This window comes from Ursus maritimus, unplaced genomic scaffold (genome assembly GCF_017311325.1).
Source record: "Ursus maritimus isolate PB19 unplaced genomic scaffold, ASM1731132v1 scaffold_24, whole genome shotgun sequence".
NCBI classification, from domain to species: Eukaryota; Metazoa; Chordata; class Mammalia; order Carnivora; family Ursidae; genus Ursus; species Ursus maritimus.
Genome location: NW_024424897.1, coordinates 12,971,915 through 12,988,648, shown reverse-complemented (window position 1 = coordinate 12,988,648; position 16,734 = coordinate 12,971,915). Strand labels below are relative to the sequence as shown.

General features: G+C 44.0%; 1 protein-coding gene across 2 annotated transcripts in view; it reads right to left on the bottom strand.

Annotated features, from left to right (window-relative positions):
- The window catches only part of PRKCA (protein kinase C alpha), a 391,135-nt gene that overhangs the window by 75,445 nt on the left and 298,956 nt on the right, over positions 1-16,734 (bottom strand). Inside the window, exons 6-8 of one of the 2 annotated variants that reach the window (XM_040640368.1) lie at positions 16,208-16,364; positions 15,045-15,179; positions 9,512-9,608 (exon numbers count right to left, since the gene is read on the bottom strand). In XM_040640368.1, the coding sequence (XP_040496302.1) occupies positions 9,512-9,608; positions 15,045-15,179; positions 16,208-16,364 (389 nt within the window). The remainder of the gene's footprint in view (positions 1-9,511; positions 9,609-15,044; positions 15,180-16,207; positions 16,365-16,734) is intronic. The other variant, XM_040640369.1, reaches the window with a different exon arrangement.

Below are 16,734 nucleotides of genomic sequence, written 5' to 3'. Positions count from 1 at the left end.
CTTGCTCTTTCCACATATAACCTAGAAACGGAGTCTCATCAATGTTGGTTTAAATACGTTAATAGTAAGTGGATATTAATTTGTTAATCAGTAATAGGGATAATCTCAAAATGTTTCCCTGGAATAAATAAAAGTAGATACGTGTGTGTTCTTAAGGCAATCTGCAAAGTCTCCAGGGTCAGGCTTCTTTCTAGCAGTTTCTGGACCTCTATCACCAACCCCCACAAAGCCTCTCATTTTCATGGAACATGTTTATCAGTTTTATTTTGGCTTCTTTTGCTTTAGACCCTGCTAGGGTTCTGAATGGTCACAAATACGAAAACTGTGAGGACATAGACCGCACCGATGCCCCTGCTAACCCAGCTTTGGGTTCGGACCAGTGGAGACTTTGTAGAATTTATTCAAAAAAGTCTTTCAAATCAAACACTGCAGCCATGGAAAGTCTGTGTCACCTTGTTTCCAAAATATCTGTTAAAACTAATGTAGCTCCTGGGTTCACAGCCCTTAGGTAATACATTTAGTAGAGTTCCCGAGCTAAAGCAACTTTGTGTCTAAAAGGGAGGAGGGGCCGATGAGAGCCCTCTGACCTTCTGCTCACTGCTTTCCAACTAACCAGACATTCTCAGGAGATTTCACTGGGACTTCTGGGACTACTAGTAGAAATGCATATTATTAAATTATAAGTAACTCAACTATTATCCCAGCTTTGTTACATCCTTCTAATAGTTATTTGGTCATGCCAAAAATACACACACGCCCCCACACTTATCTGGGTCCAGCAACATGCCCAGAATCTTGAGAGAATCCACTTTCTGAAATCCAGTTCTCTTGGATACGGAGGATATATAAGCCCAGGAAAAATACCTTAGAAAGTCACTGGTTTTGCATTTCAGTCCCCATCGCAAGACAAACTATTTTTCTTGGGAGGAATGGTCTAGATTGGCCCTGTCCAACAGAAATACCATGTGAGCACCATATATAAATTAAAATTTCCTACTAACTGCATTAAAAATTTAACCGACAGGTGAAACTGATTTCAATGTTTCATACTGACATATAAATGTATATAGTAACAGATTTGTTAAATATAGTGTTAACCCAATATACCCAAGATATTATGTCAATATACAATCCATATGCAGACTAGTATTAATGAGGTATTTTACACTCTCTTCTTTTTTGGCGAGTCTTTGAAATCCAGTGTGTATTTCATACTTAGAGCACATCTCAATTCAGACTGGCCACATTTTTAAGTGCTCGATAGACTCATGTGGCCAGTGGCTACTGAATTGAACAGGGCAGCCCTAGAGGGTTTTCAAGGTAAGGGAAATGCAGCTATTCACTCTTTGGAATTTAGGGTTATGTGATTATGTACCTGATGATACATTCAAACCACCAACGATGAACAGGCCTGGTTCCTATGGACTGACCCTACCCAAGGGGTCAAAGAATTTGGTGTTCCTCGACCATCTGAAGATAAAGGCTGGGTATGAAGTCAGCTGAAGAGGGTAATGATGGTCTGTAATTGGGGAGAATGAGAATTCTTATGAGGGCATCAGCTTGAGGTCCTGGGGCAGAGCGCAGATGAGCCACAGGCAGGGGTCAGGCTGATGGTGGCACTGGCAAAGCTGCCAGTCGGTAAGCGTTCAAGTTCAAACCACCCTGAAATGTCACCCTCATAGAAACTGAGCTGAAGCAGAGATGGGTGGGGAAGCCTGCCGCTGAAAACATCCAGAGAGAACTGGAGTTTAAACTTCGGGTTTAAACTTCTAGAAGGTGGTGAGTGTTGGGACAATCAACCCACTGGTCAGTCCTCAGGAATGATTCCTCGACAAAACTTCTCAAAACAGCGTTCTCACATGCTCTTGCCTCCCTGGAGCACCTCTTTGTACATACGAGTGTAGTGTCAGAGTTTGTAAGTTTTCATAAATGTCAGTCTAAAGCAAATCTGAGTAAGTCCATTTTATATAATCAGCTACGATGAAAGCCAAAAAAAAAAAAAAAAAAAGTCCTGGCTAACATTTACTGAGCACTTACTACATGCCGGTTGCTAGGCTAGGCAACTTACAAAAATGAGTTCATTTAATCCTCAGAGCACTGCTCTGCAGTAGGTAATACCACGATCCCCATTTCGCACAAAAAAGGCCAAATGAGAGGTCAGAAAATTTAAGCATCTTATCCAAGGTTACTGCTAGGAAGTCGTATAGCCAGGATGTGAAGCCATGACTATTTCAAATTGTATCCTCTTTCTAGAATACCATGCTGAAACATGGAGTAACGTGCCCAAGTTCATGGGACTGGGATGTGGACGAGTCAGGATCTGAGCCCCAGCAGCAGGGGCTGGGGTTCGTACCCTGACGCAGGACCTCCTCTCAAATGCACGTGGTCTGAGTGCTCAGCATAGAAACTGCCCGGAGCTTAGTGGTCCCTCGACGCGCTCTCTGTTCTTTCCATCTTTGTCCCCATCAGTAGTGGGATGGCAGCTGGTGGTCAAGCCCTCGCCCTAAGAGCTGCTGCCATCCTGCATACTTGATCATAAACTTCTCTCTTTAGAGAACTCTGCAAGGAGTTCTCTGCAGAGAGCTCACACACCTTTCAAGCAACACTGCAATTTAAATGCATTCATCTTGTTCTCTTGAATCCTGACACTGCAGAGAGTTATTTATGATGTGTCATCTGCCAGCTCTCTGATGGGACATTACTTTCCATTATCTTCTGACGACAGAAATATTCCACTGCAGACAAAGCCCAAAGCACAGTGCCTCTTAGCAATCTTAATTCTGCTACAAATGTGTTTGTTTTGCTTTTTAACTTTTTTTTGTGATGTGAGATGTTAACTTACCCTGGAGGAGAGCAGCAGTGGAAGGCAAGTACAGAAAAAGACTCGGGTGCTCTTAGCCTCTCATTCTGATCTACTTTAATTCTCTAAAACAAATGACGAAGACGACAAAAAGCCTCAACCATCGGGCAGAAGAGAGTGGTGTGGCCTCCTTTAATGAAAGCGGCCTGGCTCTCTTACAGCAGGATCTCCAGTAACTGCAAACAACATGTGGAGGAGACAAGCAACCCCACTGGTAGAAAGAAGTTCATTCAAACTCCATTTGTAGCTAAAAGTCATCAAAATACAAATCAGAGGGAGTGACTGTGAGAGTGGAGCAAAATGAAAGAAATTCAGGGGTGACTGTGTTAAATACTGAAATATGACATGTGAAGAGGCAGGCAGTGGTTTTCCTGGACTCCTGAGCCTGTGCTCCAGTGCTGTGGGCCTGAGGAGCCAGGTCCAGGGCTTGGGTCATCAGCCCTATTGCTCCATTTCTCTATGGGGAGGATTGGGGAAGAAGGTCTTGGTTAGAAAAAAGTTGCCCCAAGGGCAAGGGGCCAAGCCTCAGGAGAAAGGCACTGCATCTGAGAAGAAAGGCTTGGGGGGGGGGGTTGGGGGCACTATGACCCTGGGAGGAAGTGGCTGGCTCCAAAGGAAGGGTCGGAGAGTGGTCCTACAACAAGCCTCTCCTTTTCTCCTCCCCTAAACGTTCTCCCTTGTTCTTCTTTATTTTTAAAAAGATTTTTATTTATTTGACAGAGAGAGAGCACAAGCAGGGGAGCAGCAGAGGCAGAGAGAGAGGCAGACTCCCCACTGAGCAGGGAGCCCGAGGCGGGGCTTGATCCTAGGGAATAAGGAAAGGGTTAAGGTCTAGGCAGGGAGAGACAGGGGGGCCTCTTGCTGGGCTCTGAGACTATTCCTGGCAGGCAAAAGCACTAAGCCAGAGTGAACAAGAGATAAGGAAACAGACTCCCTGGGCTTGGATGTCGGGAGTGTTTTTCTTTGGTGACTATAGTGTATCACAGAAAATGACCAAACCTCAAAGAAGTCAGTCATTAACGGTGTTATCAATAGTCTGTGCTCAAACTGAGATGGCACAAGAATCTCAAGGACGATTATCATATGGTTTCACTTATTTGTGGAACAGAAGGAATAGCATGGAGGACATTAGAAGAAGGAAGGGAAAAATGAAGGGGGGGACATCAGAGGGGGAGACGAACCACGAGAGACTATGGACTCCAGGGCAACAAACTGAGGGCTTCAGAGGGGAGGGGGTGGGGGATGGGCTAGCCCGGTGACAGGTGTTAAGGAGGGCACGTATTGCACGGAGCACTGGGTGTTCTACGCAAACAATGAATCACGGAACACTACATCAAAAACTAATGATGTACTGTATGGTGACTAACAGAACATTAAAAAAAAAAAGAAAAAAAAGAATCTCAAGGCTACAAGCTTCCCAGTCAGTTCTCAATAAAAGACTGCCACTAAAGCCCTCCTCTGTGGCAACCCATTCAGGACCCCTCTCGCTCTGGAGAGCTGCCTCTTTCCTTTCTGCTTTCACCTTCACTTAAGAAACTTTTACTTCGCTTTACCCTTCTGTGTCTGCGAGATTCATTCTTCAACTCTGTGAGACAAGAACCCTGTGATCCTATAACCCCAGGACCCAGGGATCCTGACCTGAGCCAAAGGCAGAGGCTTATGTGGCCCAAATGGCTCAGGGGAAGAATGAACCAGACTGATGAAACACAACACAAAAATCCTCTAGCTCACAAGTAACCACAGAGATGGGCAAATGACAAGAAGATCTTCTGGAACGGTTTTAAATGAGGAAAAGATGTGGTCAGAAGATACTTTTCTTCTAACGGGAAAGTTGAATGCCATGCATAACTCCCTAGGCATAGCTCAAGAGGCGAAGGATTCAAATCCCAGATTCTGTAAAAGATCCATAGGGGCCCAGGACAGAAATGCTGGAGTTTCACACGAATGCCGTCACTGAGAAACCGATGGTGCCATTTCTGGGGTGAACGGGGTGCACCAGCAGCTGCTGCTATGCTTACGATTGTACTTGGGTTCGTGCTTGGTGTGGTTCACGTAACACATCTTTCAGATGTGCTCACTTTCGAGTCCTTGAGCAGGACCCTTGGCCAAACGACCACGCTGAGAAATGTCAGCGCAGACGGACTTCTCGGGCTGAGACTCCGTTTACTCCCCTGACACCTGCTTCATCCAGAAAGTACCTGACCCATTGCCAGTTACACCACGTTCCCAACTCGCCCACACATTACGTTCCAGAAATCCATCTAATGCAAACGAAGATTTCCCCATGAAAACAATGTTATAAATGGTGATCAGGGTTCATCAATACGCTTCTATTTCATCACGTGGCTGGACCACAGGACTCAGAACATGCCCACCATTTAGAACATGATTTCAACATAAAAAAAAAAAAATTTTTTTTTTTTAGGGAAGCTCTAGAAGTTTAAAAAAAAAAAAGTGCCCTCTGTAGCCCAGTTTCTGCAATGAAACTTATTGAAGATGATGATAAAACACTTGTATGAAAGTCTGCTTTTAGGAAATTTCTAAGGACAACCTAATTTCATCTTTAAAACAATACCATTAAGTAAATACTATTATTATTCCCATTTACAGTGAAGGACATGCAAGGGAGGTCATGTGCTTAATAAATAGAAGAAGCAGGATCTGATTCTACAAAGACTCTGCCGGCTAAACCGGGGTTAGACTACGGCTCATGGGCCAAATCTGGTCTGTCACCTGTTTTTATAAATACTGTTTTATTAGCACACATCTATGTCCATTTGTTTACACCTTGTCTGTGGCTGCTTTTGTGGCACCAAGGCACAGCTGAGCGGTTGTGACAGAGACCCAGAGACCTGCAAAGCCTAAACTATTTATTATGTGATCCTTTATGGAAAGTTTGCTGAGCAGGGACCAACCAACCATCTTCTGGGCCACCTCTCAGGGAAGGCAGGCCCTCTCTCCAACGCTGGCCGTGAGCCTCATCTCAGGGAACAGGGGCCCAGAAACGGGAGGAAGGAACAGGAATCCAGAATCTTCTCAATTGTGAGGAGAGGTCCTGGGGAATCACTGACCAGGACAGGGGGTTATAATAAGCTTATTTCTCAAGAAGCTTCCAGCCTCATTCCCAAAAAGATCTGAAGCAGGGCCCAAAGGTACGGACATAAGCTCTGCAGACAGGAGGAACTGTTTGCTTTATTCATTGCTGGAGCCTTGTTATTGAACAAATGAACAAATATATAACTTATGTTTGTGAATCAGGAACTGTGTGTACTTTATTTGAAGACAAATGGGGAACAGGGTAAAGGCCCATAGATGCAATGTCCATGAACACTGAGGTCAAGGTTCTCATCTGTTTTGTCTTTTGGGCAGATAAATTGCTCGAGGGGGACAATGCATTACGGAATCAGGTCATTTCCAACCATCATAGGATTTCCTTGGCTCCTAAGAGCTCTACTCACTGATCATTCTGTTTGCCAGGAGTCTAGCATCAATAATAAATTTGAAAATTTTTTTCCATGTTATCAGATAAATGCTAATGCGGTGACAGAGCTGTAAATGCTCATTTGTTTAGATTCTTCTTCTATCTGATGGAGTGACTTTTGATTTCTGGAAGAGGATTCGAACACCACACCTGGCTATCAGCTCTTCCTAGAAAACAGAGCTGGACACGGAAAGAACAACCCTGTAGACTAGCTGGTGTACAACACCCCTGAATAACGTCTGTTCCTAAAAGGACTAGTCATCACGCTGTACTCATCCAGACACGATTCACTGCGGAACTTTAAATTAAAAATTTCAGCTGAATCATACTGTTACCAGAGGGTGGGAAAGTACCTCTGAAAAAGCAGGTGGGGGAGAAAAGGACTTGGATGATGGGAGGTACGTCAGGATGGCAAGTATATGGAGAGATGTGGACAGAGAGGTGAGTCCGCAGACACTGGGAAGCAGTCATACCGCGGCCAGGGATGGAGACGGAGGAAATGGGGTGGGTGTTGGAGAAAGTTCCCCAAATTGCACCCCAGTGCCAGGTGGCACCCCGTTTGGGAAGGCTGGCTGTGACTCCGAACTGCTCAAATGTGGACACGGCCTTTCTGCCCATGCATGCTGCTTCCCGACAGTTGGATGCTGGGGAAATATTACAAGTTTCACGTTTACAGACCTCAACAGAACCCTGCTACATGGTAACTCCTGCCTGAAATCAGATCTGAATGTTCCATTTCAAATATAACACGACAGTTGTGGGAAAATTCTCAGCATCTCTTTGACCCCACCATCGAGGGGCTTTCTGCCTGGTCTCCTGCAACTCTCAGTAAATGAGCTAATATAATTCCAGTAAAATCGAAAGAGCTGCGAGCAATTTAAAGCAAAAGCTGGGATGTAGTTCAGGCAGGTGCCCTGAGCACAGAAGCCTAGAAGCTGGACGGCAGGGGCTCAAGTCCCTCCCTGTACTTGCCCTTGGGCTGGTAGAGCTCCAAAGCACGTGGCCAGGAGGGAGAACAGGGACCAGCACCACACGCATGGCGTCTAACAAGCCTTTAGAGAGAAATGCAATTCTGGCTTCAAACCCTCTGACCTAGCCCTCCCCCCCTTTTTTTGAGTTTGGAGCTCTGACCTTTATAAAAATCTAGACTCACTGCCCAGAAAAACAGGAAGGTAACTCACCAGGAAGCCAGGGAAATGAGGCATAAAAAGTGGGTCAATATTTCTCCATCAGCAAAGCTAAGTCTCGGACATTTCCAAGAGCCACTACCATCATGACGCCCTAGCACCACTCCTCCCTCCACTGTGTTCTACACCAGCAGTTCCTGACCATCCTAGGATGCTAATGACCTACACCGAAGGCATGACATTCAGCAAGGCTCTGTGCAGCTTCGCAGCAACCTCTCCTGCCTGTGACATCGGAGCAGTGCTGGCGCTTGGGGTCCCAAAACTCCCTGGAAAGGTTCATCCTTCACAGAGGCGGTGTGATGTCAGGGATGGGGCTTCTGTCCTGAGCTACGAGGTGGGGTGGGCGTAGATAAGGGAGGAAGTGAAGGAAAAAGTAATCAGAGAACCAGCTTTGCCTGGCATCAATACTTGAAGCTACCCCAAGCCTTAACATATCTTTGCACTTGGAATGCCTCTACTTACCACCAGTCTCCTTTGGAAAGAACTTCATTTTATACAAATTTTTTTTCTCCTATATTTTTTAGGAGCAGACACTGCCGGCTGATGTCTACTGGCTGAATTTTACCTGTGTCTACAGCAATAGATATGTTTGCCCCACATCAAGCTCTGAGTTGTAATTAGCTGCCAGTATTAAAAGAAGTCAGAAGATGTCATATTAAAAAAAAAAATCTGGATTTTTGGTTTCTCTTGAAGAACCAGAAGATCTGGCGGTACAGGACTGTCCTCTGGGCATGGCAATCATCGACTGGTGCAGGGTAATAGTGGCTGCCCCCTTTAGCCAGGGCTTGTGTTCACCCGCTGACCCCAGTCCCCACCCTGCTGTCACTAATCCCGGGGCCCGCTGTTCGCTGCCATTTACTTATATTATTTGTGACTCATTTATGCTCCCCAGGGCATCCAGGCTCCCAGCCCTGACCTTAAGTATTTGCCATCGACATCCACTTTCACCAAGTATCAGCCTGCCAAAAGCACTTGGAACGTTTTCATGTTTTACATCCTTAAGAATTCATTCTACCTCAATATGATCTATATGTTTCTTTGGGACAAAACTTCATTTCAGAGAAGGAAACAACAGAGGGAGGAAAACGAAACCGTCGGCATCTCATTAGTGGCAACATTTCAGCCACAGTTCAGTATCTCCGCACGCGCGCGCGTGTGTGTGTGTGTGTGTGTGTGTGTATGCACGCACGTGTTTCTTTAGGGGACAGGAATTCCTGGGAATCCTAACTAGCCTGAGGAAGAGAAAGATTCAAAAAGGAAGGAACCAGTTACATACACTGTGATGGCTACCGCACGAATCCCTTGTACAGCCAAAATGCAGGCGAGTAGGGAAATAGAAAAAAATTAAAAGCTGTGACTTGAAACGTAAGGCAAGTGCTTAGAGAAAAGAATGTGCGTTAAAAGCGGAGATGTCTGGTAGGCAGAGACAAGTATGGATAGAGAGAAGAAAACGAGGGAGGTAGGGAGGACAGAGGCGGAGGGAGAAAGACAACCGATGAATCTGGGACGTAAGGCAAACACAGACACTCAAAGGGAAGGAGACAAAGGGCTGGCCTTTTCTAAAGATCTGTAGCAAAACTGAAGACGCCGGCCTGAGAGCTTAATTACACCCAAACCACCTCCCGAGTTCATGCCAAAATGTCCTGCCATTTGGAGAAGCACAGTCCTTCTTCCTAATGAGACTACTGCACTTGGAACCTTGCCTGTCCCCCCGCTGACGTGCCAACCAATTCCTTATGCAGTAATCAAGCATGCTTATTTCTGGGATAGCTCCAGTCCCCATTCTCGCCACGATAACAGGCCTAGCGTGTTAACACAGCTTGCAAAGGAAGGGGATTATGCAACACTTCTGTTTTTAAATAAAGAGAAAGGGTAACACTTCAGTTCTGTTTTCCAGCAGGTGTGACCACAAGACTCTGGCCCTCCCTGAGGCTAAACTTCCCAAAGGAAAGGCGGTTCCAGTAACTTCGTTGATATCCTCACCTCGAATTTCTGCCTGAGCTCCGCGTTGCCTTCTTCGTCCCCTTCCGGAATGGGTACATTGTAGTACTCACCTTCCTCTTGGTTAAGCAGCTTGTACCTTTGGGGGAGACACGGGAGGGAAGGAGGGTGAGGAACGCTGCGTTTGTACCACAGATCCAGCAACTTCTCTCCTTCAACCCCTGGACCGGCTGTTTCTTTTTTTTTTTTTTTTTAAATGATTTTTTATTATATTATGTTAGTCACCATACAGTACATCCCCGGTTTCCGATGTAAGGCTCGATGATTCATTAGTTGTGTATAACACCCAGTGCACCATGCAATACGTGCCCTCCTTACTACCCATCACCGGTCTATCCCATTCCCCCACCCTCCTCCCCTCTGAAGTCCTCAGTTTGTTTCTCATAGTCCATAGTCTCTCATGTTTCATTCCCCCTTCTGATTACCCCCCCTTTCTTTATCCCTTTCTTCCCCTACCGATCATCCTAGTTCTTATGTTCCATAGATGAGAGAAATCATATGATAGTTGTCTTTCTCTGCTTGACTTATTTCACTTAGCATTATCTCCTCCAGTGCTGTCCATGTTGTAGCAAATGTTGAGAACTCGTTCTTTCTGATAGCTGAGTAATATTCCATTGTATATATGGACCACAACTTCTTAATCCAGTCATCTGTTGAAGGGCATCTCGGCTCCTTCCACGATTTAGCTATTGTGGACATTGCTGCTATGAACATTGGGGTGCATATGGCCCTTCTCTTCACTACGTCTGTATCTTTGGGGTAAATACCCAGTAGTGCAATGGCTGGATCATAGGGTAGCTCAATTTTTAACTTTTTAAGGGACCTCCACACTGTTTTCCAGAGTGGCTGTACCAACTTGCATTCCCACCAACAATGTAGGAGGGATCCCCTTTCTCCACATCCTCTCCAACAATTGTTGTTTCTTGCCTTGTCTATTTTTGCCATTCTAACTGGCGTAAGGTGGTATCTCAGTGTGGTTTTGATTTGAATTTCCTTGATGGCTAATGATTTTGAACATTTTTTCATGTGTCTGTTAGCCATTTGTATGTCTTCATTGGAAAAGTGTCTGTTCATATCTTCTGCCCATTTTTTGATTTGTTTATTTGTTTCTCGTGTATTGAGTTTGAGAAGTTCTTTGTAGATCTTGGATACCAGTCCTTTATCTGTAGTGTCATTTGCAAATATATTCTCCCATTCCGTGGGCTGCCTCTTAGTTTTTCTGACTGTTTCCTTGGCTGTGCAGAAACTTTTAATCTTGATGAAGTCCCATAAATTCATTTTATCTTTTGTTTCTCTTGCCTTTGGGGATGTGTCATGAAAAAGGTTGCTTTGGCCGATGTCGTAGAGGTTGCTGCCTATGTTCTCCTCTAGAATTTTGATGGATTCCTGTCTCACATCGAGGTCTTTCATCCATTTGGAGTTTATTTTTGTGTATGGTGTGAGAGAGTGGTCAAGTTTCATTCTTTTGCATGTAGCTGTCCAATTTTCCCAGCACCATTTATTGAAGAGACTGTCTTTTTCCCACCGGATGTTTTTTCCTGCTTTATCAAATATTAGTTGCCCAAAGAGCCGAGGGTCCATTTCTGGGCTCTCTATTCTGTTCCATTGGTCTATGTGTCTGTTTTTGTGCCAGTACCATGCTGTCTTTGTGATCACAGCTTTGTAGTACAGCTCGAAATCCGGCATTGTGATGCCCCCAGCTTTGTTTTTCCTTTTCAACAGTTCCTTGGAGATTCGGGGCCTTTTCTGTTTCCATACAAATTTAAGGACTATTTGTTCCAGTTCTTTGAAAAATGTCCTCGGTATTTTGATCGGGATAGCATTGAAAGTGTAGATTGCTCTGGGTAGCATGGACATTTTAACTATGTTAATTCTTCCAATCCATGAGCATGGAATATCTTTCCATCTTTTTATGTCTTCCTCAATGTCTTTCAAGAGTGATTTATAGTTTCTAGAATATAGGTCCTTTACGTCTCTGGTTAAGTTAATTCCAAGGTAACGTATGGTTTTTGGTGCTATTGTAAATGGGATGGATTCCCTAATTTCTCTTTCTTCGGTCTCGTTATTCGTGTATAGAAATGCAACTGATTTCTGAGCATTGATTTTGTATCCCGCCACGTTACTGAATTGCTCTATAACTTCTAATAGTTTGGGAGTGGCTTCTTTTGGGTTTTCCATATAGAGTATCATGTCATCTGCAAAGAGAGACATTTTGACTTCTTCTTTGCCAATTTGAATACCTTTGATCCCTTTTTGTCGTCTGATTGCTGTTGCAAGGACTTCTAGTACTATGTTGAATAATAGTGGCGAGAGTGGGCATCCTTGTCGAGTTCCTGATCTTAAGGGAAAGGCTTCCAGCTTTTCCCCATTGAGAATAATATTTGCAGTAGGCTTTTCATAGATGGCTTTTATGAGATTGAGAAATGTACCTTCTATTCCTACACTCTGAAGGGTTTTAATCAGGAAAGGATGCTGTATTTTGTCAAATGCTTTTTCGGCATCGATTGAGAGGATCATATGGTTCCTGAGTCTTTTCTTGTTGATATGATGTATCACGCTGATTGATTTGCGAATATTGAACCACGCTTGCATCCCAGGTATGAATCCCACTTGATCGTGATGGATAATCCTTTTAATGTACTGTTGGATTCTATTAGCAAGTATCTTGTTGAGGATTTTGGCGTCCATATTCATTAGGGAAATCGGTCTGTAATTCTCCTTTTTGAGGGGGTCTTTGCCTGGTTTGGGGATCAAGGTAATATTGGCCTCATAGAATGAGTTTGGTAGCTTTCCTTCTGTTTCTATTTTTTGAAATAGCTTTAGGAGAATAGGTATTATTTCTTCTTTGAATGTTTGGTAGAATTCCCCAGGAAAACCGTCCGGGCCTGGAGTTTTGTTATTTGGAAGGTTGTTTATCACTGACTCAATTTCTTCATAATTAATTGGCCTGTTTAAGGAATCAATTTCTTCCGGTTTCAATCTTGGTAGTTTATAGGTTTCCAGGAAGGATTCCATCTCTTCCAGATTGCTTAGTTTATTGGCATATAGCTGTTGATAAAAATTTCTAATAATCCTTCCAATTTCAATGGTGTTCGTCGTGACCTCTCCTTTTTCATTCATAATTTTAATAATCTGGGTCCTTTCTCTTTTCTTTTGGATAAGTCTTGCCAGTGGTCTGTCAATTTTATTGATTCTCTCAAAGAACCAGCTTCTAGTCCTGTTGATCTGCTCTACTGTACTTCTGGTTTCTGCTTGATTGATTTCAGCTCTAATTTTGGTCAACTGCTTCCTCGTGCGTGGATTAGGCCTGTCCCTCTGTTGCTGTTCCAGCTTCTTGAGGTGAGAATATAAAAACTGCATTTTAGATTTTTCTATTCTTTTGAGTGAGGCTTGGATGGCTATGTATTTCCCCCTTAGGACTGCCTTTGCAGTATCCCATAGGTTTTGGACTGTTGTATTTTCATTCTCATTGGTCTCCATAAATTGTTTAATTTGATTTTTGATTTCCTGGTTTATCGAGTCATTCCTGAGCAGGATGGTTCTTAGTCTCCAAGTGTTTGAGTTTCTTCCAAATTTTTCCTTGTGGTTGAGTTCCAATTTCAGAGCGTTGTGGTCTGAGAATATGCAGGGGATAATTTCAATCTTTTGGTATCGGTTGAGACCTGTTTTGTGTCCCAGAACATGGTCTATTCTTGAGAATGTTCCATGGGCATTAGAATAGAATGAGTATTCTTTGGTTCTGGGGTGTAGTGTTCTATATATATCTATGAGGTCCAACTCGTCGAGTATGGCATTCAAAGCCTTTGATTCTTTGCTTAGTTTTTGCCAGGGTGTTCTGTCTATTTCTGAGAGTGGAGTGTTGAGGTCCCCTACTATTAATGTATTTTTATTTATATGTCTCTTTATTCTGGTTAAGAGTTGGCTTGTGTATCTTGCTGCTCCCCTGTTGGGGGCATATATATTTATAATTGTCATATCCACTTGTTGAATACTTCCCTTAAGAATAATATAGTGCCCTTCTGCATCTCTAACTATAGTCTGTAGTTTAAAATCCAATTTATCTGATATGAGAATTGCTACCCCAGCTTTCTTTTGAGGTCCATTTGCGTGAAAGATGGTACTCCATCCCCTTACTCTCAGTCTGAATGCATCTTTGGGTTTGAAATGAGTCTCTTGTAGACAGCAAATGGATGGGTCATTTCTTTTTATCCAATCTGCAACCCTGTGGCGCTTTATGGGATGGTTCAAACCATTTACATTAAGACTGATTACTGAGAGATATGATTTTAATGTTGCCATGTTGCCAGTAAAGTCTTTGTTTGTATTGGCTGTGACTTTCTGTTCTGTATCACTCTTGGGGCCTTTTTACTTTTATAGAACCCCCCGTAATATCTCCTGTAGGGCTGGTTTCGTGGTTACAAAATTGGTTAGTGACTGGCGATTCTGAAATATCTTTATTTCTCCATCAATTCTGAATGAGAGCCTTGCTGGATAAAGGATCCTTGGCTGCATGTTTTTCTCTGAAAGAGCTTTAAATATGCTCCCCCAACCCTTTCTCTCATTCCAGGTCTGTGTAGACAGGTCTGATGTAATTCTGATGCTTTTGCCTTGGTACGTGAGAAATTTCTTTGCCCTGGCCGCTTTCAGTACTGTATCCTTGCATCTAATATTTGCGAATTGCACTATGACGTGACGTGGCGTAGGTTTGTCATGGTTGAGCTTGGGAGGGGTCCTCTCTGCCTCTTGGACATGAATGTTTGTTTCCCTTGCTAGATTAGGGAAGTTTTCAGCTACAATTTGTTCAAATATCTCTTCTAGACCTCTGTTTTTCTCCACCCCCTCGGGGATGCCGATGATTCTAACATTGGATCGTTTCATTGAGTCAGTAATCTCCCGTAACCTACATTCGTGGGCGTGGATTTTTTTAAGACCATCTTCTATTTTCATTTTTTCCTCTATTAACCCATCCTCCAATTCACTAACCCGTTCCTCTGCTTCTGCGACCCTGGCCGTCAGAGCCTCTAGTTTTGCCTGCATTTGGCTCATAGAATTTTTAATTTCTGTCAGATTCGCTCTCATTTCTGTCCTTAGGGATTCTATATTCTCAGTAACCTTTTCGTTAATAGTTTTTTCAATTCTACTCATCATTTTGACCATCGTTACTCTGAATTCCATTTCTGATAATTTGGTTACATCCATATCCATTATTTCTGTGGCAGAGGCCACAGAATCACTGTCTTTTCTTTGCTGGGGGGGGCTTCTCCTTCTTGTCATTCTGATGAAGAGAGGTTGCGGGGTTTCCAGAGCCCAAATTATTGACTGGGTCCCAGGCCGTGCCCCTGGACCGGCTGTTTCTGAAACGTGTCCTGTGGGGAGACTGTAGCCAGATAACCTCACAGTCAACGGTCATTTTAGACGGAAGCCGGTTTGTCTGCTGAATCTCTAAGGGCTCTCATGTTTTCGAGACTATTAACCTTTGGTTGACACGTACATACTCGACCTTGGGCACCCTTACCATCCGCTGGCCGGCATCTTCATCAGCTCCGAGACTCCAAAGGAAAGGGACCCCATGAAATCATTCCTAGTTGTTCGATCCCAGTCCCAGATTTCTACGGACAGCCGTCGGTCTTTATCCGAAGGTTTTAATTTGCTACAAAAGAGAACACACACACACATGTATACACACACGGTTATCTAGACCATGGTTTCTGGGGAGCCACACCCTGTGGTCATGATGGGAGTCTGAGATGAAAAATACCAATATTCAATTCACTTCCTGGGGCTCCCCACTGCCAAGAGAGTATCAGCCCCCAGCAGCCAAAGCGCCAGAATAGTGGTTGGCAAACTAACACCCACAGGCCAAATCTGGCCCGCTGCTTGTTTCTGTAAATAAAGTTTTACCGGAGCACAGCCATGGGCTTTTGTTTATATACGGTCTATGAATGCTTTGATTCCAGAACAGCAGAGTTGTGTGGTCGCAACACAGACTGACCCAGAAAGTCTCAAGTATTTACTAACTGGCCCTTTACAAAGCTTGCCAATCTCTGTTCTACACAAAAGAGCTACTTTTCTGGTCATCCACAGAGAAACCATTTCCTGTGTTCTAGTCTGCAAGGAGGACCACTGACTTGAGCTCAGCTGCAAGCAGTGCTTTCTTACCCCCCGGTGGTTTTATGCCACTTCGTAGTCTTCTATCATCTCTGCCTCTGAAATCCTGGCACTCCTTTAAACCCCATTTTAAATGTCACCTCCTCCAGGAAGTCCTCCCTGTTTAAAGGTGAGGCTGATCTTCCCATTTCAGGGGCAACAGCATGTGACTCCTGTGTTCCTTGTTTTAAAAATTATTAAATTCTTACCTTACCTTCTCCTATAACCCTCACAAGGACTCAAGTCCATTAAGAACCGGGACATACTTTTTACGTTTTTACATCATCTTTAACATAAACGAATTTTTCTATACACAGGAGGTATTGACAATAATTTGGGGCCTGCATTCTGTAACTCTTGGTTGCCATCTACCAAAACAGGTGACGACAGCAACCTCTTAGCAGTGGTCTGAGAAAGTCTTAGGAATGAAGGGACATTTAAAGACATTTCCAACAGGTCTGCCTCATTATCTCTCGCAGGTTTGTGATGTGTGGGGAGGGAATTCAACTGAGAAGAGAAGACAAAACTTACAATGTAAAGGACTCATTCCACTGGGGGTTCAGTGTGGAGCGGATGGTTTTGGTTTTCTGTTTGCTCTCATTCTTGGGATCAGGAATAAGTTTCAGCTTCACATAAGGATCTGAAAGCCCATTTGGATCCATAGGAATTAGATTTTTTGCATCTCGTACTGTGAAGAGAAAAGGAAAGAAGATCAAATGTTATAAAAAGAGACTGACCTGTATTGCCCAGTGTCCTGTGTCAAGACCAAGCTGAATGACAGAGACGTCAAGATGGTGTTTAAAGGGACAGGAGGTGAGGACCAAAAGCCTCTGATCTTCGATATGAGAAAAGCTGCCTGCTGTCACTGCTGCCAGAGATAACGGGCATCACGTGGGCCCTGTGGTCAAGCCTTGAGACGCAGTGTCGGCCTTGACACCTCATATTGGAAATGCAGAAGCCTGGGTGGGTCCCTCCCCAAAGCTGCTACAACAGAATCTGTATTTAAACGAGATCCCCAGGTGCTGTTTGCAGCCCTTCTCCAGAACGGGTCACCCCCC